This window comes from Xyrauchen texanus, chromosome 32 (genome assembly GCF_025860055.1).
Source record: "Xyrauchen texanus isolate HMW12.3.18 chromosome 32, RBS_HiC_50CHRs, whole genome shotgun sequence".
Lineage (NCBI taxonomy): Eukaryota > Metazoa > Chordata > Actinopteri > Cypriniformes > Catostomidae > Xyrauchen > Xyrauchen texanus.
This window is the reverse complement of record NC_068307.1, coordinates 33,182,007-33,207,838: the sequence shown is the minus strand read 5'-3', so window position 1 is coordinate 33,207,838 and position 25,832 is coordinate 33,182,007. Positions and strand designations below refer to the sequence as shown.

The following is a 25,832-nucleotide window of genomic DNA, read 5'->3' as shown; positions in this document are numbered from 1 at the left end:
TTTTTTGTTATTGTTGGTTGTTTTGAAGCTCAGTAACGATCACTAAAGAAAAACACTAATTTCTTTGGTGCTTTCAGTTGATGCTGTGCGACCACCGAACAAACGGCCGAAACCAGAGGACTCATCGGACAGCTACGGCTCACAACCAGGCAACTACTGTTCACTTCCCAGGCCCACGGGCCTACTGCATTCCTCATGGCCTTCCTCAGAGTCCTCCCAACCCACTCCACCCAACACTGGCTATGTTCCACCTGTGCAAATGGCCCAGCAGCAAGGGATCCAGCCTGACCAAGTTGTACAGCAACCCATACAACCTGTTTCCCCCATCATGGTTGTTTTCCTTCCTAGCTACACCCCCTACCCTGGCATGGTTCTGCCGGTTATGCCCCCAACAGGACCCTGGTTCATTCCTCAGCCCACTGTCTATGTCCCACCTGGTGCCCCACTCATGCCACAGGGTCCTCCTCCACAGGAGCCACCACCAAGGCTCTGGGACACAGGGGTTGGCGCTGCCCCAGTGGTCGAGGAGAATCCCAACTCCTGGTGTGAGGAAGCTCAACCTACAGCGCTGTTCTCCAGTTCACGCTCCAGCTCGCCGATCCAGCTGAACTTACTCCAGGAGGAGTTGACCAAACCAACAGAACCCCACACCAGCAACGGTCTGGAGAGTCTGCATGAGCACCACGCCAAAGCGGTGAGACTGAATTGCTGCTTTAGCTTTACAAATCAGGCTACACTGGTCACTGTATGTTTCATGCTGCAGTAGGGCTTGAATGATTAATTAAACTAAAATGGAAATCGCAATATGATGTGAAAATGCTGCGATTTAATTGAATAAATAAATAGCCTGCACGTACTGCTCGCTGCACTTATGGTATGTGCACCGCTCTGTTCTCTGTACTGTATTTACACACACTCAAGAACGTTTAAGGCTTATTAGCTGAGCACATTTAAAGCTCACTAGATTCACTAATTGTACATTTGTTTTGAATCGATTGTAACAAAAAACCATAGGCCGATACCGATATTTTGCCATTTCCCTTATTTTGTCATTTTTACAGTATTTATTCATCTTTGTTGATGTTAGAAAATAAAAATACAAATGTTCATTGTTAGTTCAGTTTTAGTTCATGGTGTATTAAAGTTATTACCTTTGATTTTTCAAAATGTGCTATGTTGAAATTAACATTAACCAATATTGCTAAATGCTTAAAAGTATTAGTAGTAAGTATAATATACCTTGTGACAAAAATTATTTATGGCCTATGATTTATGACCTAATTGGTGTACATTTGACCTTTTGATTCCTGTCCACCCTCCCCTCCATCCCCCTCTCCTCCCTCCCCTCCCCTTCACACCCCTCCCTCCCCTTATTCTTATGTTTTACTTCGGAATTATGCTTTACAAATTTACAAAGAGGTACAAAAGCTTTTTTACTGTTCTAACAATAAATAATTTCCATTGAACATGGATTGGATCTGTTGAACACATGACAGGCTAAAAAGTTTAAGAAAGCCACAATGAAAGATAAATAGATAATAAAAAGATTAAAAAAATTAAATAACCACATCATGGAAAAATAAAAAGTTTCAACCAAAGGAAAAAACACCCTTTTTAAATGTTGTATTATAGTGGCATAATTGACAGTGGATAATGCCATCCAAACCGCTAGAGGGCACCGCTTGCTCACACAGTGCTGACTGTTGCGCTGAATGCAGAAATGCAGCCTTTTAAGATTTAGTAATTACGCATGGCTTTTTAGATCTTTTTACTGGAAAACAATACAAAAATTTGCAAGAATATAATTTTTGCCCTTCTATCAAAGGTCTTATTAGAGAACAAGATATTATGATCCAACGTGAATTTTCTTGATAAAAGAAAATATGATCATGCCTGGTAACATGTGCATGTAAAATGGATAGAAATAGCTTTTTAGCTTAGCGTAAAGCTAACAATTTACACAAGGTTTATTACTATTTCTTCTGGTCCAAACTGACTTCAAACGTACTTCTCTGTCTGCTCGTATGAATGTAACACATCATAAGAAAGTGTTTCACCGCTGTTCCAAATGCACTTTGGATTTCGCATCATTTATATGGATAAACGTTTTCTAACTGAATAGATTAAATATTAAATGAAAATAACAATAAAATGCAAAGTAATCTCATCAGTAATAAAAATACTTTTTGAATGTAACTGTATTCTAATTACCAATTATTTAAATTGTAAATGTAGTGTAATACAGTTACTTATATTTTGTATTTTCAATACGTAATCCCATTAAATGTATTCTGTTACTCCCCAACCCTGCATGTAGTCTAGGTAAGTGCCGCATTCACAGCTGTTACGTCCATTTATGTATGTTTTTCAGCATTAATGTCAAAATAAGATAGAATAAAAATGTAATATTACATGTTCTTAGGAGTGTCAACCCTTCTACATATTGTGGCTTTTATCATTTCTGGATTGTGCATTTAAATTCAACAAAGTTTGTTACTATTCAATTATAAATTTCGTATTGTGTTTTCATGCTTCTAACCGATAATGCCAATGGATTTAATTTGGTCAATAAATATCGGCAGCCGATACATCGGTGCATCCTTAGTGACAAACACATTATATATGTCTGTTAATTATTAACAATTAACTAAAATGTCTAATACGATTTTGTCAGACTAAAGAGTTTACAGAACAAATGATTGGTTTGGTCTGAATTAAATAGAATTTTCATAGTGCATTTAAACATATTGTATCACGGTGTCATCTGCGTTGGCAAGTATCCAGATCTACTTAAGGACCGGTGCTTGGTTACAAACCCTATATATTAACATGTTGTGCAATTATTCACCATAATTTGTATCTCCTACATTTGAAGTAAATTAAAAGTAGACGTCAATACGTTTTACCAATTAGAAATATAGATCAGGGTAGATGCCACATTTATTTATTTATATTTTAATTATTGAATGTTTCAATGCCAAACATATTTCAGAGGACAGAAAATTTGTGTGGTTATAATTAGATATTATGTATATAAATGAATAGCATTTAGATAGTACAACCCATTAAACAGACTGTATGCAGCCCATTTTCAATTACTAAATGTTAATACGGCGTCTGTAGCGGCAAAGGACTTGTGTTGTTTTACCAACCTTAAATTTCATCGGTCGGTATTTCTCTGATCATAGGAAGATGCTCCAAGTGAGTCAGGTAACCAAGACGCTAATTCTACCTCCAGCGAGATGATTGATCAGATGCTACAGGAGGATGCCCAATCAGGGACCGGCTCCAATGCCTCAGGCAGTGGATCTGGGGAGTCGGGAGGTTCTCTGGGTTCTGGGTCCGGACTCTGCTCGAACGGAACATCCACTAGCCATACTGGTGCTGTTCAAAATCACTTGTGTATAAAAGATTGTTATTAAATATTCTGGATTTTTCTGAAAATGATTTTACACTTTATAATGTGCCTTATTTTGTGCCAATAGTTCATAGTTCACCCAAGTATTCTGATATAATTCTGATATAATTTACTTTGTTCCAAACCCCATTTGACTTTTTTCTGTGGTACACAAAAGAGATGTTATGCAGTCCAGGCTGTCAAGCTCCAAAAAGCAACATAAAAGTACCATTTAAAGTAGTACAAACAACTTGGGAGCTATATTCCAAGTCTTCTGAACCCATACGATAGGTTTGTGTGTGGTACAGACCAACATTTTTTAGTCATTCACTGAGAATGTCCCCTCATTGGTGATTTTGTGCATTCAAACATGTCGTGCTCAAAATGCATGAGGTTTTGATGTTGTAGACCATGATAAATCTAGCTTGAATGTGTCTTTGAGGCACCAGATTTAAATGTGCAGAAGCGCGAATGAGATTATAACGAGTAAATATTTTTGGGTGGGCTATCCCTTTAAATCATGTCTTCTTAAAATGATTAAACTGACCCCCGATGTCTCGTGTTTACAGGCAGCAGCAAGTACTTCGCCAGCAACGATTCGTCGGATACGTCGCGGAAGGCTCAGAAGACTGCCGAGGCCCAGGAAAAGGAGCGTACGACCTTTAAGAAACACGTGGACAACCCACTTTGGAGCATAATCAAACAAACTCCCAAACCCGTCATGATGACCTATCAGATCAGCCCCAGGTACCAAACCCTGCTAACACCTGGAGAAACCTTTCTTTCTTCTTTCCAAAAATCGGGTTCCCGCTCATTCCTCCTAGAAACAAAGGAAAACATGACCTTCTTAGCATCTCTTTCCACAGGAGAAAGAGATCGGTCTGCCAAAGTCTCACCTGAGGTAGTCCTGATCAAGCTTAATGTCTCATTGCACTGTCAATCCTGAGGTAGGTGATTATAGATGACGGTATACAATGAGACATGTTTTAAGCAGCGTGGAGAGGTGGCTAATTTTAAACGGCACATGACGGGATGTTTCTTCAACTGAGAGCACTTTTTGGCCCTGTAGACTTTTAGAATTCAAACTCAAAGTTTATTTAAAGGAAAAGTTTACCCATAAAATTACAATTTTAGAAATACATATATATTTATACTGTATATAGATATCTACAGTATATGGTATATATCCACATAGCAAATATTGCATATTTAAAAATGAAGATAATTTATTTTTTTTATATTAGAAATAGTCTGGGACATGGGTAAAATAAACTATACATTTAAGGCAACTTGAAAAGTAAAAAAAAAAAAATTATTTTAATTCTCCAAGGCAGTTTTAATGTAACCTTCATATTTATTAAAAAAAAAAGTGATAGTTAGAATCTGTTAGTTTTAATAAAAATAGGGTAATATATGGAAGATAAAAGCAGGGGTTAAACCTCTGGACGGTGTTTCAGAACCTTCGATTCCAAAAATAAAAAAATAGTCCAGTCTGTGTCACTTCAGAACCTTTTCCACTATATTGCCCCCACCTGTTATTTGGGATCCACCCCCTCGAAAATCCCAATTTAACCTCTGCATAGAAATAGTTGGGGGGGAAACCCTGATTACGGATGGAGGTGAGAGCAAGTCCACAAGTATATGCTGTTTTCTTTTTTAGTTTTAATTTGATGTTGGAATTGAAGTAGCATTGTGAGTGTGTTGAGTCAACTAGCAAAAGCTCAAGGCAGTGCAAGCGACTGAGTTTATTGTGTGTTTGTGGATGATCTTGCAGGGACCAGGCGCAGGTTCTGCAGGAAGATCGGGAAAGGCTGCTTCTGATGCAGCCCATGCAGCCCTGGTTTACCCAGGAACAGCGGAAAGAGCTTGCTGATGTTCATCCCTGGGTCCAACAGCACGTGTTCCCACAGGAGATCAACACTCAGGTCTATAACTCTGCCTCAGTTTATTTATTTATAGTCAGCGTTGGGAAGCAGAACATAATTTTTTCCTTGACGCAAAATGTCCCGGAATTTCAATATTTTCCCCACACGTTCACATATATGAACCCTTGTTTATAAGCACACGATATAAGAATAATTAAATGCATTCTTATGTAAATCATTCACATGGAAGTCCAATTATTATTTTTAGTGAACTGGTTTAAGATGATTTGAGATTTTTCACTTTTGTAAGTGAAAAATTATTAAAGTTTTTATTTTTATAATTGTATTATCTTCCGTGAGGTCCACTGATAATGTTAAAAGTCTTCTTTTTTATTTTTCAATATTAAAGTTATAAAGGTTTATTTCTGTTTTTGAAGTTATTTAACTGCCTCCTTTAACTGCCTCCGCTTTGCAACTGTTATGGATGGTGGTGGTGTAGTGGTCTAAGCACATAACTGGTAATCTGGTAATCAGAAGGATGCTGTTTCGAGCCCCACAGCCAACACCATTGTGTCCTTGAGCAAGGCACTTAACCCAGGTTGCGTATTTTAAAAACAGCGAGATACATGGCAGCGGTCAAAGTGCCTGTGTATTTCATGTTTATATATAAAATAATTCAAAATTCCAATGTTTGGAATATTTAGCCACACAAGGCCTGCCATCTTGACTTGAACTGCGCACTAGTGGGCGGGGCCATGTGCATTATATTTTAGTGTGTTAAATTTAGTGTGATAAAAATAGTTACTAACCATTTCTGTATTAAGTTATAGCCAATTTTACAACTTGATTACCATGACGATGTAATATCAAACAATAAAACGACTGCAAAAATGATTTAAACAACTTTACTGATCAAATAATACAGTTTAACATTTCTGTCTAGAAACCCTCCAAAAATTGGCCCCATTCACTTCCATTGTAACTGCCTCAATGTCAACTTTTGTAATGTCAAATTATGCTACAATTATTCTATTTTTAAACAATTAATTTTGATAGAAATGTGTTATAAATATGGGCTGGCTGACGTTTTCCAAGGGTCCCTTACCACACCCTCCACGGTATTAACACAATACACGGACAGGTCCCTTACCCACCATAGTCAAAATTTACAACAAATATCACTAATTCACTACGAGATGCATCATTTCATTTTAAAATACAGTATGATACCATATTTTACGGGACAGGTGCAAAGTTAACATCGAAATTTGATGACCTTATCCAGTGCCCATGTATACATATCGCAATTTCAAATAGCGATTTTAAAACGACTGTTTCTTTTTGTTTAGGGTCGTGTGAGTTGTAACCCCTCCCCCATGGCACCAGTTGAGGAGCTGACCATCCAAACCGACGCACCAAACTCACCAACTCCTGATAGTTTGTCATCACAGGACATTAGTCGCAGCACAGACACCTGACGGCGCTTAAGTTCAAGCACACACCAGCACCTCTTGCCCCTTGTGGCCAGGGACTGCAAAGCAAAGAAGGACTTCTAGCGGATGACGAGTTGCGTGCAAGCGCCACCGTCGCAATTCCGCCCAAAGGCACGAAACGTGGCAAGTCCTCTGCACTTGGATCAAACCATGTATAGGTCAGACTGACCTCGTTATTGTACAAATCCACGAGTGCACTACGGTCGTCATGTGACTAGCAGTAGTCCAATACTTTCTCTTTACTCTTTTACTAACAGACCATGGACCTCAATAACTGTGAATATTTGACTTTAATTTGCCAATGAAGTCATATTCCTCCCGGTGTTCTTTCTTTTTTTTTCCTCTATTTTTTTGTAGACTGTTGCCTGAGTGTATTCTGATGGAGTAGTTGCAACTCTGCCCAGTGTTTTTAGAAAAGTTTTGTTTATTAATGTCCTTTCCTCGACTAAATCTTAAAAGAAAGGACTTGGTTTATGAACCAGTACATCTCCCAGAACTAACAGTTATAGTTCTATGTCTGACCACTTGCGTAGACATGTTTGTATGCTCTTATGTCCCCATAATGTCTGTCCAAAGTGTCCCTCAGTGCCACTGTGCAGTCCTTAAAGACCACAAGCACTTACTGTCAAAACCAAGAATAGACAAACAGAATGAGAATTGAAGAATGAGATTTACAGCTGCTTATTTACATTTTTTCATCTCAATTAGATGTTGGTCTCCCAAGTTGGCCAATTTTTTCTTTTAAATAGTAGTAAAATGAGGTGTCAATTTAAGTTATTTTGTTGAAATGAGTCTTTATTAAATTTGTCCAGTCTGAAGTTTAAACTGGTCATTTAAATGAGGCCTTAATTTGGTTTCTAACAGTGTGTTAGTTCATTTTGTCTTCTCTCAATTTAAATAGTTTTACACTATATATGTGACAATAGATGGATGTTGAGCAATGTATTACTGTGGTATAAGTCTCTACGTAATGGTTGTAATCTGTAGATACAGACATTGTTCTCTTGAATCTAAATTAGGAAAATCTGTTAAGAACATGTCTGGGTCATATTTCCCCCAAAATCACAAGAAATAAGAAATTATATTTTGCTTACAGAAAATGAAGCCTATTTGTGGGACCATTGAGATTTTTTTACATTGTGTGACAATATTGACATTACAATTAACCCCCTTAAAAAAAGGGGTGTGCTATTTTGCGTAAAAGGTTTACTCTTAAAACGTTAAAGTCCCCGTATACACAAGTCAGACATGTGAGATAGCATTTGAAAGCTTAAAATCTGAACTTTTCAGAGAATACAATTACTTCTGCTTTTATGTTACATAAAATAACAAAAAAAATGAAATCACTAGCGCCTCCTAGGGGTAATTTGGTAGAAAGTCTTTTGCATAGCACTTAAATGGACAAGTCATATTTTAAATGAAAGCTTTCATTCTCAGGAATGTGACTACTATTTATTTATTTATTTATTTTTCATTTCCCTAATACTACAGTTCAAAAGATTTATAAAAAAATCACAAAGTGAAACCGAAGACAGGTAATGTTTCCAAGGAGCCAAAAACTTTATATCTGCTCTTACCTTTTTCAAAACATTTTTAATTTTGTACTTTGTCTGTGAGCTTGCTTGGCTAAATAATGTTATATCTTAGATGTCCAAAGAAAATATGAAGGCCAAGCATGCTAAGCAAATCATTGTACAAATATTTTCGACTATTGATGATAAAATTGTATACATCATCACAAAGGGGAGGGTCTCAGCTTTCTAAAGACACTTCAATTGAATTTCTATTCATTTCACATTTCACAAGTCATTAAAACACTTTTTTTTTTAACCACTCCACAGATTTAATATAAGCAAACAATAGTTTTGTCAAGTGATTTAGGACATCTACTTTGTGCATGACATGAGTAATTTTTCCAACAATTGTTTCCAGACAGATTGTTTCACTTTTAATTGACTATATCACAATTCCAGTGGGTCAGAAGTTCACATACACTAAGTTAACTGTGCCTTTAAGCAGCTTGGAAAATTCCAGAAAACTGTCAAGCCTTTAGCCAATTAGCTTCTGATAGGAGGTGTACTGAATTGGAGGTGTACCTGTGGGTGTATTTTAAGGCCTACCTTCAAACTCTGTGCCTCTTTGCTTGACATCATGGGAAAATAAAGAAACCAGCTAAGACCTAAAAACAATTGTGGACCTCCACAAGTCTGGTTCATCCTTGGGTGCCATTTCCAAATGCCTGAAGGTACAAGTTCATCTGTACAAACAATAGTACGCAAGTATAAACACCATGTTTTATGGACCATGCATCCATCATATCGCTCAGGAAGGAGATGCATTCTGTCTCCTAGAGATGAACGTAGTTTGGTGCGAAAAGTGCAAATCAACCCCAGAACAACAGCAAAGGATCTTGTGAAGATGCTGGAGTAAACATGTAGACAAGTATCTATATCCACAGTAAAACGAGTCCTATATAAAAATAACCTGAAAGGCTGCTCAGCAGGCCACTGCTCCAAAACCACCATAAAAAAAAGCCAGACTACAGTTTGCAAGTGCACATGGGGACAAAGATCTTGCTTTTTATGTCCTTTTTGGCCATAATGACCATTGTTATGTTTGGAGGAGTGGCAGCATCATGTTGTGGGGGTGCTTTTCTGCAGTAGGGACTGGTGCACTTCACAAAATAGATGGCATCATGAAGAAGGAAAATTATGTGGATATATTGAAGCAACATCTCAAGACATCAGCCAGGAAGTTAAAACTCTGTAAGCAAATGGGTCTTTCATATGGACAATGACCCCAAGCATACTTTGCATCTTTGGAGGCAAAATTGTGGCAAAATGGCTTAAAGACAACAAAGTCAAGGTATTGGAGTGGCCATCACAAAGCCCTGACCACAATCTGATTGAAAATTTGTGGGCAGAACTGAAAAAGCATGTACGAGCAAGAAGGCCTAAAAGCCTGACTCAGGTACACCAGTTCTGTCTGGAGGAATGGGACAAAATTCCAGCAACTTATTTTGAGAAGCTTGTGGAAGGATACCCAAAACATTTGACCCAATTCAAACAATTTAAAGGTAATGCTACCAAATACTAACAGTCTATGTAAACCTCTGACCCACTGGGAAAGTGATGAAAGTTATAAAAGCTGAAATATATAATTCTCTCTACTATTATTCTGACACTTCACATTCTTAAAATAAAGTAGAGATCCTAACTAAGACAGGGAATGTTTTCTATGAATAAATCCGGAGTTGAAATGTATTTGGCTAAGGTGTATGTAAACTTCTGATTTCAACTGTGTATGTGTGTGTGTGTGTGTGTGTGTGTGTGTGTGTGTATATATATATATATATATATATATATATATATATATATATATATATACATAAAGTACTGTGCAAAAGTTTTAGGCACTTGTGAAAAATTTTGCATAGTGAGAATATCTTCAAAAATAATTACATAAATAGTTTTCATTTATCAATTAACATCATATAAATTCAAGTAAACGTAAAAAAGCTAAATCAATATTTGGTGTGACCACCTTTGCCTTTAAAACAACACCAATTCTCCTAGGTACACCTGGACACAGTTTTTCTTGGTTCTCTGTCTGAGACTGGTGTTGAGCGGGTAGAATTCAATGAAGCTGTCAGCGGAGGACATGTGAGGCGTCTATTTCTCAAACTAGAGACTCAGATGTTGTTTAGTTGTACATCTGGCCTTCCACATCTCTTTCTGTCCTTATTAGAGCAAGTTGTCCTTTGTTTTTGAATATTGTAGTTACAACTTTGTATGAAATCTTCAGTTTTTTGGCAATTTCAAGCATTGTATAGCCTTCATTCCTCAAAACAATGATCGTGAGTTTCTAGAGAAACCATTTTTTTTTTTTGTTGCCATTTTTGACCTGATCTTAAGACATGCCAGTCTATTGCATACTGTGTCAACTCAAAAACAAGCACAAAGACGATGATAAGCTCCATTTAACCAAATATTTTTCAACTGTGTTTGATATAATGGCAAGTGATTTTCTGGTACCAAATTAGCAATTTAGCATGATTACTCAAGAAATGTTGGAGTGAAAATAATTTTTTTCAAATAGTGGTGGTGCTGTCTTTGACATCAGTAATGTCCTGACTATACATTGTGATCAGTTGAATGCCACCTTGGTGAATTAAAGTACCAATTTCCTTCCGAAACGGCAAAATCTGTCCATTATTTCAAACTTTTGGCCGTGTGTGTGCGTTTGTGCAATTTAAATTAAGTACATCTTTGTATTTATTTTTTGTAAAGAAAAAATATTTGAATTACTTTCAAATAGTAATGTTAAATTCAAAACAAATCTAAATTAAAATGTCCTGAAAATGTGTTCGTTGTCATTAAATGTCACAATGCAAAAAAAATTATATATATATGTAAAATATATTTGATATAGTATATATGTAAAAAATAATTATGAAGAATGCGTGTGTATGTATGTATATATATATATATATATATATATATATATATATATATACACTACAAGTCACAGGTTTTGAAACAGTTGACTGAAATGTTTCTAATAATCTAATCAATCTTTTGATCTGAAGGCGTATGCTTAAATGTTTGGAATTAGTTTTGTAGACAAAAATATAATTGCGCCACCATATTAATTTATTTCATTATAAAACTAAAATTTAATAATAAAAAAAAAAGTTTTTGAAATTGATGACTTGGAGCAAATAATAAAAGCAGCCAATAAGTGTCCAACATAGATGGAAACTCCTTCAATACTGTATAAAATCATCCCAGAATGACACCTCAAGACATTGGTTTAGTCAAATTGTGACTACTTTGAAGATGCTACAATATATCACAGTTTTGATTTATTTTGGATTTGGATCACAACATAATTCCCTTAGTTCCATTTATGTTATTCCATAGTTTTGATGACTTCACTATTATTCTAAAATGTGAAGAAAAAAATGAGTGTTTCAAAACCTTTGTCCGGTAGTATAGATAGATAGATCGATAGATTTAGATTTTAAATTGGAACCTAGCACATTTTCATGAGATACTGTATACTCAAACAGGATAAACAAAAGTCTCTTGTTCAAATTTTTCAGATCCATCATGAAGCGCCCAGTCAGACGCGCTCTGTAATTGCAACATAACGTATAATTCTCACCAAACGTGATCCTTGACAAAATGTGATCCTTTTCTTTTTAGTTTATTGATCCATTATGGATCAATACAATACAATACGACAAAAAAAAGAAAGCCATTTTGTCAAAAAATAGGGAAATATTTTGTGACGCAACATGATAAGTATGAATAAAACACCACATTTGAACTGTTTGCCCCTAAGTATGTATATGGGTAGTTTACATATAACACGTCTTTAATTTTTTATAAATTATATAATTTAAATGAATGCATAAGGGAAACTGTAGCCTAATTATTCTTATTATATTATTTTGTTTTGCTTTTTTGTTTTTAATGGATTATGTCCAAAATAGTCGTATAAAAGTATTCTGGAGTAAGCAAAATTATTCCATGTACTTCACACATTTTGCTTTTTGCTATACTTCTCAAATACTGACCAGAACAAAGCATGACATTTTTTTTACTTGAAATGCATTTATCTGTCTACCAACAAAATAAATATCAAAAACCTACATGAATTGTTCCTATTTTCCACAATTAGTGTGTGAAGACAAGGAACTGCTCTCTTAACCCTGATATGTGGCATCGTGACATGCAAACAAACACAAATACATATGCACAATCATAGTTTTGAACTAAACCTACTTAAAATTATTTTCACTGCATAATGCTCTTTCTTCTCTCTGTCCTTCCATCCGTTCTAACACAGTGTTATCAGAATGTTTTCCTGATTTTCTCAGTAACCCTGCATCCTGTTATCTCTCAAAATACAATAATTATAAGTAGACAAATCAGTAATTACAACAATCCAAGTTTGCTTTCGTGTTCAGACAGGAATAATGATTTATTTACAAAGAGAGGAGTAAGAAAATGTAAAACACCCCCCAAAATAGATTTTGCAATAATGTGGACTACATCCTTCAAATGTCCCACACTGACAGGATGCTAAAGTGAATGTGCACACAGATAATGGGAAATATTCAACTGTACTAATCTACACACACAATACAAACCCAAAACATAAAGTATTTTTCAAACAAATGTACTTTATTTACATCTGAGCTCAAGAGCAGTTATATAGTATATACAAATACATTATCAGCTTTTATTTTCCCAGCAAACATAAATATTTTTTTTTGCAAATTATTTAGTGCATCGGGCCAACTAATTTTGTGCGAGAGTGTCGCAAATTGCCCATATAGCAGGTGCATGTTTTTGCCTGTGAATTTCTGATTTGACGTTTTCAGACGCAGTATTTCCAGAAACACTCTGTATTGCTTCCTCTCTTGCGATACTGCTTCCTGTTGCCCAGGAAATGTCTCAAAGGATTCAAGAAAGGCTTTTCCAACAAGATCTTAAAAAAAAACTGGGTGTAAAACATCATACAGTAGATGTCTATTGATAAAACATTGGATGTTATGTGTTTTCCTTTAACTCACCTCTTTTACAGCTTGGCTGGGGACAAATCTTGCTGTTCTGAGACCTGTGCGGGACAAGACGAAGATTAAAGCCATGACAGATTAAAGGAATAGTTCACCCAAAAATGAAAATTTGCAAATAATTTACTCAGTTTCATGCTATCCCAGATGTGTAAGACTTACTTCTGCTAAACACAAAAAGAGTTTGTTTTTTTTAAATATTTCAGCTCTGTAGGTCCATACAATACAAGTGAATGGTGACCAAAACATTGAAGCTCCGAAAAGCACATAAAGGCTGCATAAAAGTAATTTAATCCATGTCTTTTGAAGCTATTTAATCACTTTGGGTAAGAAACAGGAAACATATTTCAGATTGTGAAAGTGAAAGTGGAGATTTATAGTAAAAAAAAAAAAAAAAGACTTGAATATCGATCTGTTTTTCATCCACAAATATCGTATCGCTTCAGGAGACTAATAGATTAAACCATCAGAGTCGTATGGATCAATTTTATGCTGGCTTTATGTGCTTTTTGGATCTTCAAAGGTCTGATCACCATTCACTTGCATTTATGGACCTACAGGGCTGAAATATTCCTCTAAAAATCTTAATTTGTGTTCTGCAGAAGGAAGATGGCATGAAGGTGAGTAAATTATGAGAGAATTTTCATTTTTGGGTAAACAATCCCTTTAAGTATTTCCAGCTGTCGAATTTGCATTTTCTTTTGCTGTACTTGCTGCAGAGTTAGATAAGAGACAATTCTTTCAATTCATGAAGCTATAAGGGATAGTTCACTCAAAAATTACAATTCTATTATTATGAACTCATCCTCATGTTTTTCCAAAGCCATATTTTTTAAATATTTGGGTATTTATTCCTTCAGCATGCACCACTTTCAGTTTACAGCTGTTTTATTTTTTTAACATGGTGCATATTCATAATGTAGGTGTTCCTATAGAAATCAATGGCTTACCATCATTGCTGATGTCTCCGGTGATGAGGGACGGGTAGCCGAGATATACTTGCTCCGAGTAACTCAGATCTTCTGGACTCATCACCTGTTCCTCTTCTACAAGATCTGCAAGAGGAAATTACACTTAACATCAATCCATCTTGAAGCTCCTGCCTCCCTCATTCAGAGTGTTGAAGAACCTTGTCACAAACATTTTCACCAGTATTAACTCCATTGCTGATATCAAGAAATAGCCACACTCGCTAAGATGGGGCCGCAAGATGACTCTGAGTTTTACACCGAGCTATTTGTGTGGATGGCCGAGGCGTGGAAGTGGACTCCCAGTGGGCAGTCCACCTACTGCCGCTGCTGACTGTGGAAACCCGACTCGAGGCCCAGCAACTTCCAGACAGCAACCTCCTGGTGTACGAGGATCAGAAAAGAGCCATAGCCCGGAGCAGCACCGTCAGCGCTTCGGTCACTGACACTTGTTGAGCACGGCCACCCATTCGCCTTCTCCTGACAGATATGTGACACCTGCTGAAGGTGGACGCTGAGGAGCTACTCGATCTGGTGGCACTGACCACATCGCTGGATGGGGCGGTCCAGCTGGCTGAGGACTGTGTGGTGGCGTATTTGGGGGCCAGTGAGCCCTCTTCTACTCTCTCCTAGACCCTTAGGCACACCTTTTACCAAATGAAAGTTATTGACGCTCAATGCCTCCAGCCAGACATTGCAGATTCATACCCATATTTTTTTATAATTAAGGTTAAGTACCATATCAAAACCACTCCAGGGGTAGTGGTACGCAGTCGTCCCTACCGATTACCCGAGCACAAACAAGAAGTGGTTCAGGAATATTTAAAGGCAATACTAGACATGGGGGTAATAGAAGAATCCCACAGTGACTGGGCCAGCCTGGTAGTGCTGGTCCCGAAGAGTGACGGCTCGGTCCGGTTCTGTGTGGATTATAGAAAAGTCAATGTGGTGTCTAAATTTGATGCATACCCAATGCTTCGGATTGATGAACTGCTCGATCGGTTAGGCATGGCTTGCTTTTATTCGACACTGGATTTAACAAAGGGATATTGGCAGATCTCCTTAACTCCCATGTCCCGTGAAAAGATGGCATTTTCCACACCATTCGGATTACACCTATTCATGACTATTCTGTTTGGGGCCCTGGCTACATTTCAGCAGCTCATGGATCGAAACCTCAGTCCGCATGCTACGTACACTACTGCCTATCTTGGTGATATCATTATTTTAATTAATGATTGGCAGCAGCACCTGCAACATCTGAAGGCTGTCCTGTGGTCGTTGAGACGACCGGGACTCACAGAAAACCCAAAGAAGTGGGCAGCTGGGAGGATGGTATCTGGGCTTCCACTTGGGTCATGGGCTGGTGCAGTCCCAAAATGATAGAATCGCAGCGATTGCACCCTGCCTGAGACCTAGGACCAAAAATGAGGTGAGACAGTGGCCGAGTGATGTCTGTGGAGAGGAAGAACAGTAAGGATTGACACCTGTGGGAAATTATCTCTAACAGCTGTTCTTTGTTTCAGTGAGAGCTGATGGGGCATAAAAAGGGTGTCCAGACTGCTGAAGGGGGAGAGAGAGATGTACGACACTGACCGAGTGTGATTCTCTTTGGGCTGAAAAGCCATTCATTTATGTGTTACACTGAAAGAGTGCTGTAAATAAAAGACTTGCATTGGACTGTTCAACTAATTTCATGTAGATATTTATAATCCATATCCTGCACATGATTAAATGTTGAAAATGCTCCCGATAGTCATTCAGCCTAACTCAGAAGAAAGAAAGTCATACAGATTTGAAACAACATGCGCATGAGTAAATGATGACAGCATTTTAATTTTGTGGTGATTTCGAGTATATAAGAGAACTTACCAGGCCTGGCGTAAGCATCCACCGGATGCCCAAGCAGAGGTTCTAGGACGACGAGAATCAAAGCAAAAAACAAAATCAGTTTACACAGCATGATGACACGTACACACACTCTCTTACTCTCAACTTCAACCAGGAGGTCTCGTCTCAACGTACCCTTCCCGATTGTGCCCTGGACTTTTATACAGCTCTCTCCTCATGTCGTGTCAAAGCAATGTCATCTCCATGTCTCCATCACTGTCATCAGACCCCAAACATATTCTAGCATATTCTGTCCTTGTAAATTCAGATCGGATGGATGAATGGATCAATAAAACTTCGAGACAGACGCGGGGTCTGTGCGTCAGGAATGGGCTGCAGTGTTTTACCATCCCAGCCAAGTTCATAAATCCCTCTGAGCGCAGGTGGGAAAATGGCACTTTGCATTACAGCGTGCCGGATGGAGTCGGGCAGGCAAACTGCCCGTTTAATTCATTTGTTTAAGAGGCTGCTGAGATTTATTCCCCACAATGTCTGCAGCAGATCCTCAGTTGTGTCATCCTTACTACCCCTGTTGCTTCTATTTTAAGAGACTGAAAAACAGGGCAGATTGGAAATGGCAGACAGCAAGTGTGACCAATATTCTTAATGGTGAGGAAAAGGAAAAAGGTGAGAGTTATTCTGGCCCCAGACCTGAATCTCATTTATTAGTCACTGGATGGTGGACACATTGCTGCCTCTGCAAACTGCACTATCTATCCATCCGTCTCTCCATCTAACTAGTTAGTCTCCTCTAGACTTGCAATATCTTGCAGAATATCACATTTTTTTACCAATATAATGCCCAGACCACATAGGAGGAGCCTCTTTATGTTCCTGTTTACAATAAACCCCATAAACTCTGTATATATGTCAGGAATATGTGACACTCATATCAGACTCATTCTCACTAACAAAATGAAACATTCTGGCCACATGAGGTCTGATATAATACAATCTCTCCTTAATGGAGTAAACAGCAGCAATTTTTCCAACCATCCTTTAGTGAAAAGGTTAGTTATTCTTACTGACTGCTGTTTGGAGTATTTTCGGTAACATGATAAGTTTAATGAATAAGCCTTTATATAGGCTAATTATAGTTTATATAATGACATGGCAAACATTACATAATGCTTAAAATATTAATTGGAATATTAATATGTACAGTGTAATTTACAGTGAACCCAAAGCATATTTGGACACTTAAGTCACACTTAACATGTCTGAATGTCACCCCCAGATAAATTGATAAAGTATCAAACGAATTGGCAGCAATGAAATGCTTCTAGAGCTTTTCTCAGAACTAACTTTAATTTCTTTGACATTTTTTACAATGACTTGTGACCAAATGGAGGCGCAATGATTTTTGGTGGATGTATGAAGTCAGTTCTGCAAGTTCACACAGGTGGACATGTTCCACTAATGTTTGACAAACAGAAAGTGTCTGAACACTATCTATTCATTTACCACAAAAAATCTTTTTTTATTATTTATTTTTATATTAACCACTTTTTTAATAAAAAAAAAAAGGAAAATTCTGGGTTCAGTACAAGATAAGCTGAATCAATAGCATCTGTGGCATAATATTGATGAAGAAAATAATGTATATTGACTTGCTCCTTTTCTTTAAAAACAGCAAAAATCTGTGTTACAGCCAGGGAGGCACTTCAATAAAAGTGAATGGGGCAAATCCCTAAATGTTAAAATACTCACTGTTTTTAAAGTATAGCCACAAGACATAATCAATATGTGTGTTAACCTTTTCTGTATAAAGTTATTGCCAATTTTACTGATAATGATGATAATGTAATGTCAACAAACCCTAAAACGACTGTAAAACTTGTGATTTAAACAACTTTACAGCTCAAATAATACAGTACATGATTTTTTAACAGAATAATTAATGTAAGGGCTTTTATGAAATCATAAGTTTCACATTTCTGCCTTTAAAGCATCCAAAAACTGTCCCACTAACTGCCATTATAAGTGCCTCAATGTAACTTTGATTTTTACTTTTTTAAAAGAAAATCAACATGTGGTCAACAACATTATTGCCCCCATAGATTTCCACATGGAAAAGTCCCCATTAACTGATCCCAGTGCAATTAAAGCATAAAATAATGAATTCTGTGATATTATCATTTCTTTCTCGAGCCCTGGCTTAAAATATATATTTTTTAATATTTTCCTCCAGAAGGCGCCATTTTTCTAATGTTTAGCATATGGAGCAAATACAAGCTTTTTTCCTATTTTCTGTTTGCTGTATTATAGAGCACTGCCGGACAATTGAATAAATGATGCAGCTAAAATTGTGTGGGTGTGTTGGTATGGATGTCAGAGTGTTTTATACGTGTGTATTGACAAATATTTGTGTGTGTGTGTGTGTGAAAAAACAACAACAATGGCAATACTGACATTTAAAGGATTAAAATCCTGAACATTAATGATTATTTGGTAGTTATGATCAGGACTGATGTTGGTTTAAAAATATAAGTCAGTGAAAGTGGAAAATAATATTAATATATAATATTTGTATGGCAGTTACAGAGAGTCCTTTTTCTTTTTGACATTGCACAAAAAATAATAATGCATCAAAATCAATGTTGTTGCTAATCATTGACATATCCCAGACAGTGATAATAATAATAATAATAATAATAATAATAATAATAATAATAATAATAAATTAACTTATCAAAAAACTTAACATTTAGTTTATGCAATATAATTATTTTTTTTGTGTTTATTTCATAAAAACAACAGTGGCATTATATAAACAAACTGGCATTTAAAGGGTTAAAATCCTGAAAATGAAAGAATATTTGATAGTTATGATCATAACTGATATTGGTTAAAAAAAATTATAATTGAAAGTGGAAAATAACATTAATATATATTATTATTTTGACAGTTTTTTGACGCGGACATTTTTGTCCTCTAAAGACCTCTGAGTAAATTTTTATTTTAATTGACGCACAAGGATTAATACATTTGCTTACTAAAATAACATTTGAATGTTTCATATGTTAAACGTTTCATAAATAAGCTTTAGTCGCGAGTCGCGTCGATACACACAATATGGCACGACCTAAAACGAGGCTGTGAGGAATAAAGTCTCTTTAATGGGTTGTACCGGTGTTGATCTTTCCCTTAAATATCTTTCCCAAAAAATGATCAGCAGACAAAAAAAAAAACTCCAGATAACAGGTGTTCTGAAAATTAGATGTGATCTAGGACTTTTACACAGTGCATGTCAATAAACTGAGCCCAAGTCTATCACTCACAGCCTCGTTTTCATTCCCGTCAAAAAAGACAAAGACGGCGCTACACTGTTGCTTCAATATTTGTTTAATAATTAATGCTTTTATCATAATTGTAGCCTGTCTCTACTGATTTACAAGTCTTTAATTATTACCCGGAAGTACCAGCAGGTGGCGTTAAATGCACACGTTCTGTAAAGTCGACATTAACTTTGTTTTGGTTGAGGACAAAAGTAACAACGGCAGTAAAACGTATACGGGAGAACAAAACATGAAGAATAAAGGACGCAGCATAATTTATGTATAAAAGAGAATAATCCGATTATTTAGAGATAACGCTTTTCTGTTAGACTGCAGTCACACAACAGATGGGTGTTTTTGTTCTTATGTGTGTCAAATTCACGCCTGAATCAAGTGTGCGTGTGTGTGTGTGCGTGCGTGCGTGCGTGCGTGCGTGTGTGTGTGTGCGCGCGCGCGCGTTGTGGATGAGACGCGACTTTCAAAATCTGTGTGACTCTCTGAAGCGGCAGAAGAGGGTAAGTGTGTTTTTATCACATGCAATTTATGTTTGAATTGTTTTTGGAAACACTTTATATTACAGTATCCATGTTACACTTATTGCATGGAAATGTTTTTAATTAGGCGACTATCTAGGCTAGTAGCCTAGTTATGTGTATTTTACATGCAACCCACAGTAACGTATAAAATCAAAATTAGAACATTAACATAAAATATTTGTGCATATATTATGTAGCCAATATGTTGTTGATTGATATTATGTAGTTCTCACTATATGTCAGAAACAGAGGAACATGAACAGTGTAATGAAAAGTGTGACCTATTTTCCAGATATTACTGTGATGTATTCTGCAAGACAATGTTAATCTAATGTGCATATAGTTTTGTCATGAGCAACAAAAATATTAAGGTGTTTAGACTGCATGTTGTATTTTATGTTCTGCATTTTATTGTATGTACTGAATTGTTTTTAATGTTGGGAGCATTTTGCTCCAACATGCAAATCTAACTTAAGTTGAACAATAAACCTTAACTTAAAGTATTTCCATTTAATCATCATAGTTTTAATGAGTTGAATGGATTATTATTGTTATATTATTATGATTGTAATTACATTATCTGTATGTTTATAATATTTATACAGAAATCTGATATATGGCCTTATATGATCATGTACATTCGTGTATATATGTGTGTGTGTGTGTGTGTGTGTGTGTGTGTGTGTGTGTGTGTGTGTGTGTGTGTGTGTGTGGGGGGCTGTACACAGGGTTGGGGAGTAACGGGATACATATAATGGAATTATGTATTTAAAATACAAAATATAAGTAACTGTATTCCTCTACAGTTACAATTTAAATCATTGGTAATCAGAATAAAGTTACATTCTAAAAGTATTTTGATAACTGAAGAGATTACTTTTCATTTTATTGTCATTTGTTTAATTTAATATTTAGTCCTTTCAGATGGAAAAATGTATCCATATAAATGATGTGATCCAAAGTGCATTTGAACAGCGGTGAAACACTTTCTTATGATGTGTGACATTCATACGAGCAGACAGAGAAGTACGTTTGAAGTTTGGAGCAGAAGAAATAGAAATAAACCTTGTGTAAATTGTTAGCTTTATGCTAAGCTAAAATGCTATTTCTAGCCATTTTACCTGCACATGTTAATTTACCAGGCACGATCATATTTTTTCAAGAAAATTCATGTTGGATCATAATTTCTTTTTTCTAGTAAGATCTTTTGATATTAGGGCAAAAATCATATTCTTGATAATAATTTTTGTATCATTTTCCTTTAAAAAGATCTACAAATCCTTAAAACAAGATCAGTTTGATTTATCTTGTTTTAGAAACAACACTGTATAAGATATTTATGTTTTTCAAAGAATGTATTTTAACCTGTATTTTGTCTTACTGGACTGGCAGAGTTTTTATAGTCAAAACAAGTTAAAAAATATGCCAGTGCTGAAAAAGTAATCCAAAGTTTTTAGATTAAATTACTGACCTTGAGTAATCTAACTAAATACTTTACAAATTACATTTTACAGCATGTATTCTGTAATCTGTAGTGGAATATATTTCAAATGTAACTCTCCAAACCCTGAGGGCTGCCATGTTAGAATCACATGACCAGCCGAATATTACTTGCTTAATCTCCGCTCTGTTATTGGACACTGTGGCAGCGGGAGCGTGGTCAAGCATCCGTCCGGAGAGAGAGAAAGCGGTAAGGGCGCTTACACCTCGCCCCCGCTGCCACAGACACTTTCATACATTGATTAAAGTAATCATGGCTGACTGTGAATAGTACATTTTTATAGTGGCATCTGAAACGGAAATCTATTGATTTTAAATGATGCTGCATCCAAGCCGCTAGGTGTCAGTGTAAGTCCAAGATGACACAAATACAAACGTTACTGAGTGCACCTTTAATACCACTAGCATTTGCTAAAATATATGTTATATATATGAAAATGGTCATTTTTGTTGTATTTTGACATATATGTTGCATTTCTGTACAAGTATCAGTAAAAACCATAAATTAATATATATTTCATAAATGTGTTTTGCATATATATCAGATTTCTGTATGGGAACTTTTGGTTAATGTCAGGTCTCATGTTTGTGTTGTGTTTCAGAATCTGCTGGAGTTTTATGCTGCAGGTTTGTTCAAATCATGAGACTGTGATTTCAGCGTGAATTCAGCCATGGCAGAAATTGATGTTGACAAATCTCACCTGCCCGGCATCTATGACGGTGCGTTGTTTGTTTTTGAGTCTTTGGTTTTTGTTTTGGGGGGTGTTCTAATCAAAACAATACATTCCTACTGAGCCTTTCACACCTGAGCAAACATTCGCGCACTGACAAAGCAAGGTTGGTTTTTACGGTGAGTCTGGTGACGCTTTTATGCAAAGCGACTAACAAAAGAGGAAAACATAAGCAAATCATCTTAAGGAGACAGTGGTACGAAAAGTGCCATATTAAAAAGTTTCACTATCATCAGAATAGTATACGAAACAGATTTAAGATTTAAGATTTATTTTTTAGTGACCGGTTAAGTGCTTTTTGAAAAGATGTGTTTTTAGCCGTTTTTTGAAGATGGAGAGTGAGTTAGCTTCCTGGATTGAGTTGGGAAGGTCATTCCACCACCGTGGTATGATGAAACTGAAAGCCCAGGAAAGTGTTTTGGTACGACAAGGCGACGTTCCTTAGCCGACCGCAAGCTTCTGGTGGGAACGTAGCTCTGCATAAATGTTTTTAGGTATGCTGGAGCACACCCAGTGACTGTTTTATATGCCAGCATCAGGGCCTTGAATTTAGTACGTGCATGAACTGGCAGCCAGTGGAGAGAGACAAAGAGTGGTGTAACGTGCTCTCTTAGGTTCATTAAAGACCAGACGTGCTGCTGCATTCTGGATCATTTGGAGAGGTCTAATAGCACATGCAGGAAGGCCTGCAATGAGATCGTTACAGTAGTCCAGTCTAGTTATAACAAGTGACTGAACGAGCAGTTGTGTGGCATGTACAGAGAGGAAGGGTCTTATCTTCCTGATGTTGTAGAGTGTAAATCTACAATCTAAATCTGATCTTGCAGTCTTTGAAATGTGGGCTGTGAAATTTAGCTCATCATCAATGGTTACCCCTAGATTTCTGACCGTTTTGGAAGGTGAAACTGTAGTTGGACCCAGCTGCACGGTGATGTTGTGTTCAACAGCAGGGTTGGCTGGAAAGACAAGGAGTTCGGTCTTGGCTGGGTTGAGTTGAAGGTGGTGTTCCTTCATCCAGGCTGAGATGTCTGCCAGACAGGCAGTGATTCGAGCGGTCACTGTGGTGATCTGTGGATATTAGCTTTGAGTCTCGTGTCAGGGGCTTCTGCAGTTACCAAAACTGCGCAATTAGTGGCGTGAATGTAAAGGCATGAATGTGGTAGCAACGATTATTTGGCTTGCTTTTGATATAAAAGTGCCTTTCGTTGGCAATTCGTCTTGCTTTTTCGCACTGCATCAGGTGTGAAAAGGCTTTAAATATGAGCCATTACAATACTGATGCTTGCCCTCTCACCCCCTGCTAATTAGCTAAATGTTTTGTTGTCTTAGTTTCTGCGTTATAATAAGAAGGAAGCGATTTTAAACATCAGCAGAAGCCACGAGAATTCGTTAACTTTGAAAATATGCCTGTGCACGTTTTTCTGTGTTGCTTTGTCTTAGATGTCGTCTGGCATGGCTGCAGTTGTGTATTGTATGAGATGAGATCAGCCTTCGGGAATGTGAAGTCAGACCAGGACAGAGTGAGCGAGCGAGCGCTGTGTGAGACTGATAATTCTGCACACTCATTGCTCTTATCTACCCTTGATGAGCCCAAGAGCTTCCAAGAATCCCTGTTTCTCTAACAGGATTTGGCTTGAGATTCCAGTCTTCTTCTGTTTTGGCCTAAAGCTGTGGGACAGGAAAGGGTGTGAAGTGTTTAAGTGCAGGAGAATTTAGATTGACAGTAGATGAAGACAAAATCATTTTCTAGCCAGACCTTTGTAAGCACAAGTTACACTAAAATTCTGTAGACTACAGGAAATCAGGAGGAACAGGGAAGGATTGTTTGGGTTAAGTTGCTTGTTGTCATTCATATGGTTAAGTTAATATGGCCTTGCATTGTGGCCTTAGACCCAAACATGGAAATATTAAAGAATATGTCATTGTACTTACAAAGCAGACAGACTGTCTGTGTGTGTGTTTACATGAAACTGGACACTATACAAACATTAAAAGCTCTTTTCCAAAACCTAATGAGCTGCCTACCTAGACAGAATTTGTTTTGTGGCTTTTAGTCCATGTCTGTTATCTTTGAGGACATGTATTTGCTAGTGCACTCTTTAAAGTTTAGCAAACAGCATTGTGCTGCATTATAAGGTAGCTTGTTAGGCTGAATTGCGAGAAACTTAAGTCAGTAAGATGAGAGAAATGTTGACTAAAATAGACTTATATTTCATTTAAAACAGATAAATATCGATATGTTCAATCTGATGTTTTACCCAATATTTTTATGTACTGTGCACTGTTAGAGTTTTACACTGTAAGCTTAACAACATGCTAATGTCTAACTATTGGAATCAATAGTGAGTCTAGTCTCCTGTGCGCTTTGCAGGAGGATTGCTGTTTCCATACTTGTAATTTACAATATAAGATTCCATTTTAGTTCCCTTACAAAAAAATCTAGAGTTCTGAAAATCTCTCTTGACACTCACTATTTTCCCATGCAAATTAACTTGTGATTCACAGCAAATGTTTGCAGCTCTTCACTGGTAGTGGTGATCCTGCAGTAAACCTTTGGCAACAATGGACAATTTGCCGCAAGTTTGCTGCAGAGCTCATTTGCATGTGAAAATAATCAGTGGAGAATTTGTGGCAAATTTCCATGAATTCTCGATTTTTGTAAGGGTTAGGATGTTGCCTAAGATCCCGTCCATACTAATCCATTTTTAAATCTGTTTTCAGTTTCCAATGTCATAATTTTCCTAAGAATCCCATTATGGAGAGTATCCATTTTCAATGGAGGAAAATAGCGTTCTAGTGTGGATGAGAGGTGTAAATGTAGCAAAATCAATGCACTTTCAGACGTAAAACGTATTTGTGTTTAGTTTAATAGTGTTTTCAAAAGTCTGTTTTCAGTGGAGGAAAACAGCATTCTAGTGTTTATGAGATGCGTAAACATAACAAAATGTATGCATTTTCAAACCTTAAATCACTTTTTACATGGCCTTATAGTGTGGATGTTTTATTTTCAGTTGAGACTGAAAGCGTTCTTGCATCCATCTTTACGGTTTTTATTTTTTTCCCCCATGTAAACATGCGCTAGCTGGACATCTTTGACCATTGCGGCGCGTCTAGCCAGGAGCTGCGTTTTGTAGGTGGTTATGATGTTAAAAATAACTTTCTAAAAACGTTTCTGGAGACACATGTGTTCTGTTCTACAGTAATTGTTTTGCTGCATCTAGATTTTTTTCGCGCAAGAATGTGTTCGGTTTAAACCAACCTTCAGAATGTCACATTTTTAGCTTAGCAACATGCTAATGTCAAACATTTTGGGAATAATTTGTTAGTCGAGTTCCACGTAAGCTTTCGTATAGTAAGTGTATAGCGCTATTTGTGTGGTGTGCAGAGTTGGAGATGTCCTATGTAGTGCATTCCAAATGAGGTTCCATTGAAGTCAGGATGCTGCCTAAGGGGTTTATCAGACCGAATGCGTTCTTGTGTCTGTTTGTGCTGCATGTAAAAATGCATTAGACAGATGCCTTTTCACTGTTGCACCATGTTTTGGGAGTTGCGAGACTTGCCAAGGAGTGCAAACATTTTTTTTGATGAAGT

At 36.8% G+C, this 25,832-nt stretch overlaps 3 protein-coding genes across 3 annotated transcripts in view; 2 read left to right on the top strand and 1 right to left on the bottom strand.

Moving 5' to 3' along the window:
* The window catches only part of per3 (period circadian clock 3), a 45,295-nt gene extending 35,156 nt beyond the window's left edge, over nt 1–10,139 (top strand). Inside the window, exons 18-22 of the mRNA XM_052101020.1 lie at nt 78–694; nt 3,189–3,381; nt 3,967–4,144; nt 5,172–5,322; nt 6,612–10,139. Coding sequence (XP_051956980.1) covers nt 78–694; nt 3,189–3,381; nt 3,967–4,144; nt 5,172–5,322; nt 6,612–6,740 — 1,268 coding nt within the window. The 3' untranslated portion in view covers nt 6,741–10,139. The remainder of the gene's footprint in view (nt 1–77; nt 695–3,188; nt 3,382–3,966; nt 4,145–5,171; nt 5,323–6,611) is intronic.
* A 3,003-nt stretch (nt 10,140–13,142) lies between these two features.
* On the bottom strand, nt 13,143–16,269 carry LOC127625646 (prepro-urotensin II-beta-like). The gene is made up of 4 exons (XM_052100946.1): nt 16,179–16,269; nt 14,289–14,393; nt 13,339–13,382; nt 13,143–13,253 (listed from the first exon to the last, which is right to left on the bottom strand). The coding sequence occupies exons 1-4, from the start codon at nt 16,267–16,269 to the stop codon at nt 13,143–13,145; spliced, it is 351 nt and encodes a 116-aa protein (XP_051956906.1).
* A 3,650-nt stretch (nt 16,270–19,919) lies between these two features.
* Nucleotides 19,920–25,832, top strand: part of LOC127626199 (coiled-coil domain-containing protein 50-like) — a 30,504-nt gene continuing 24,591 nt past the window's right edge. The window contains exons 1-2 of the mRNA XM_052101815.1: nt 19,920–19,989; nt 22,113–22,230. Of these exons, the coding sequence (XP_051957775.1) occupies nt 22,182–22,230 (49 nt within the window). The 5' untranslated portion in view covers nt 19,920–19,989; nt 22,113–22,181. The remainder of the gene's footprint in view (nt 19,990–22,112; nt 22,231–25,832) is intronic.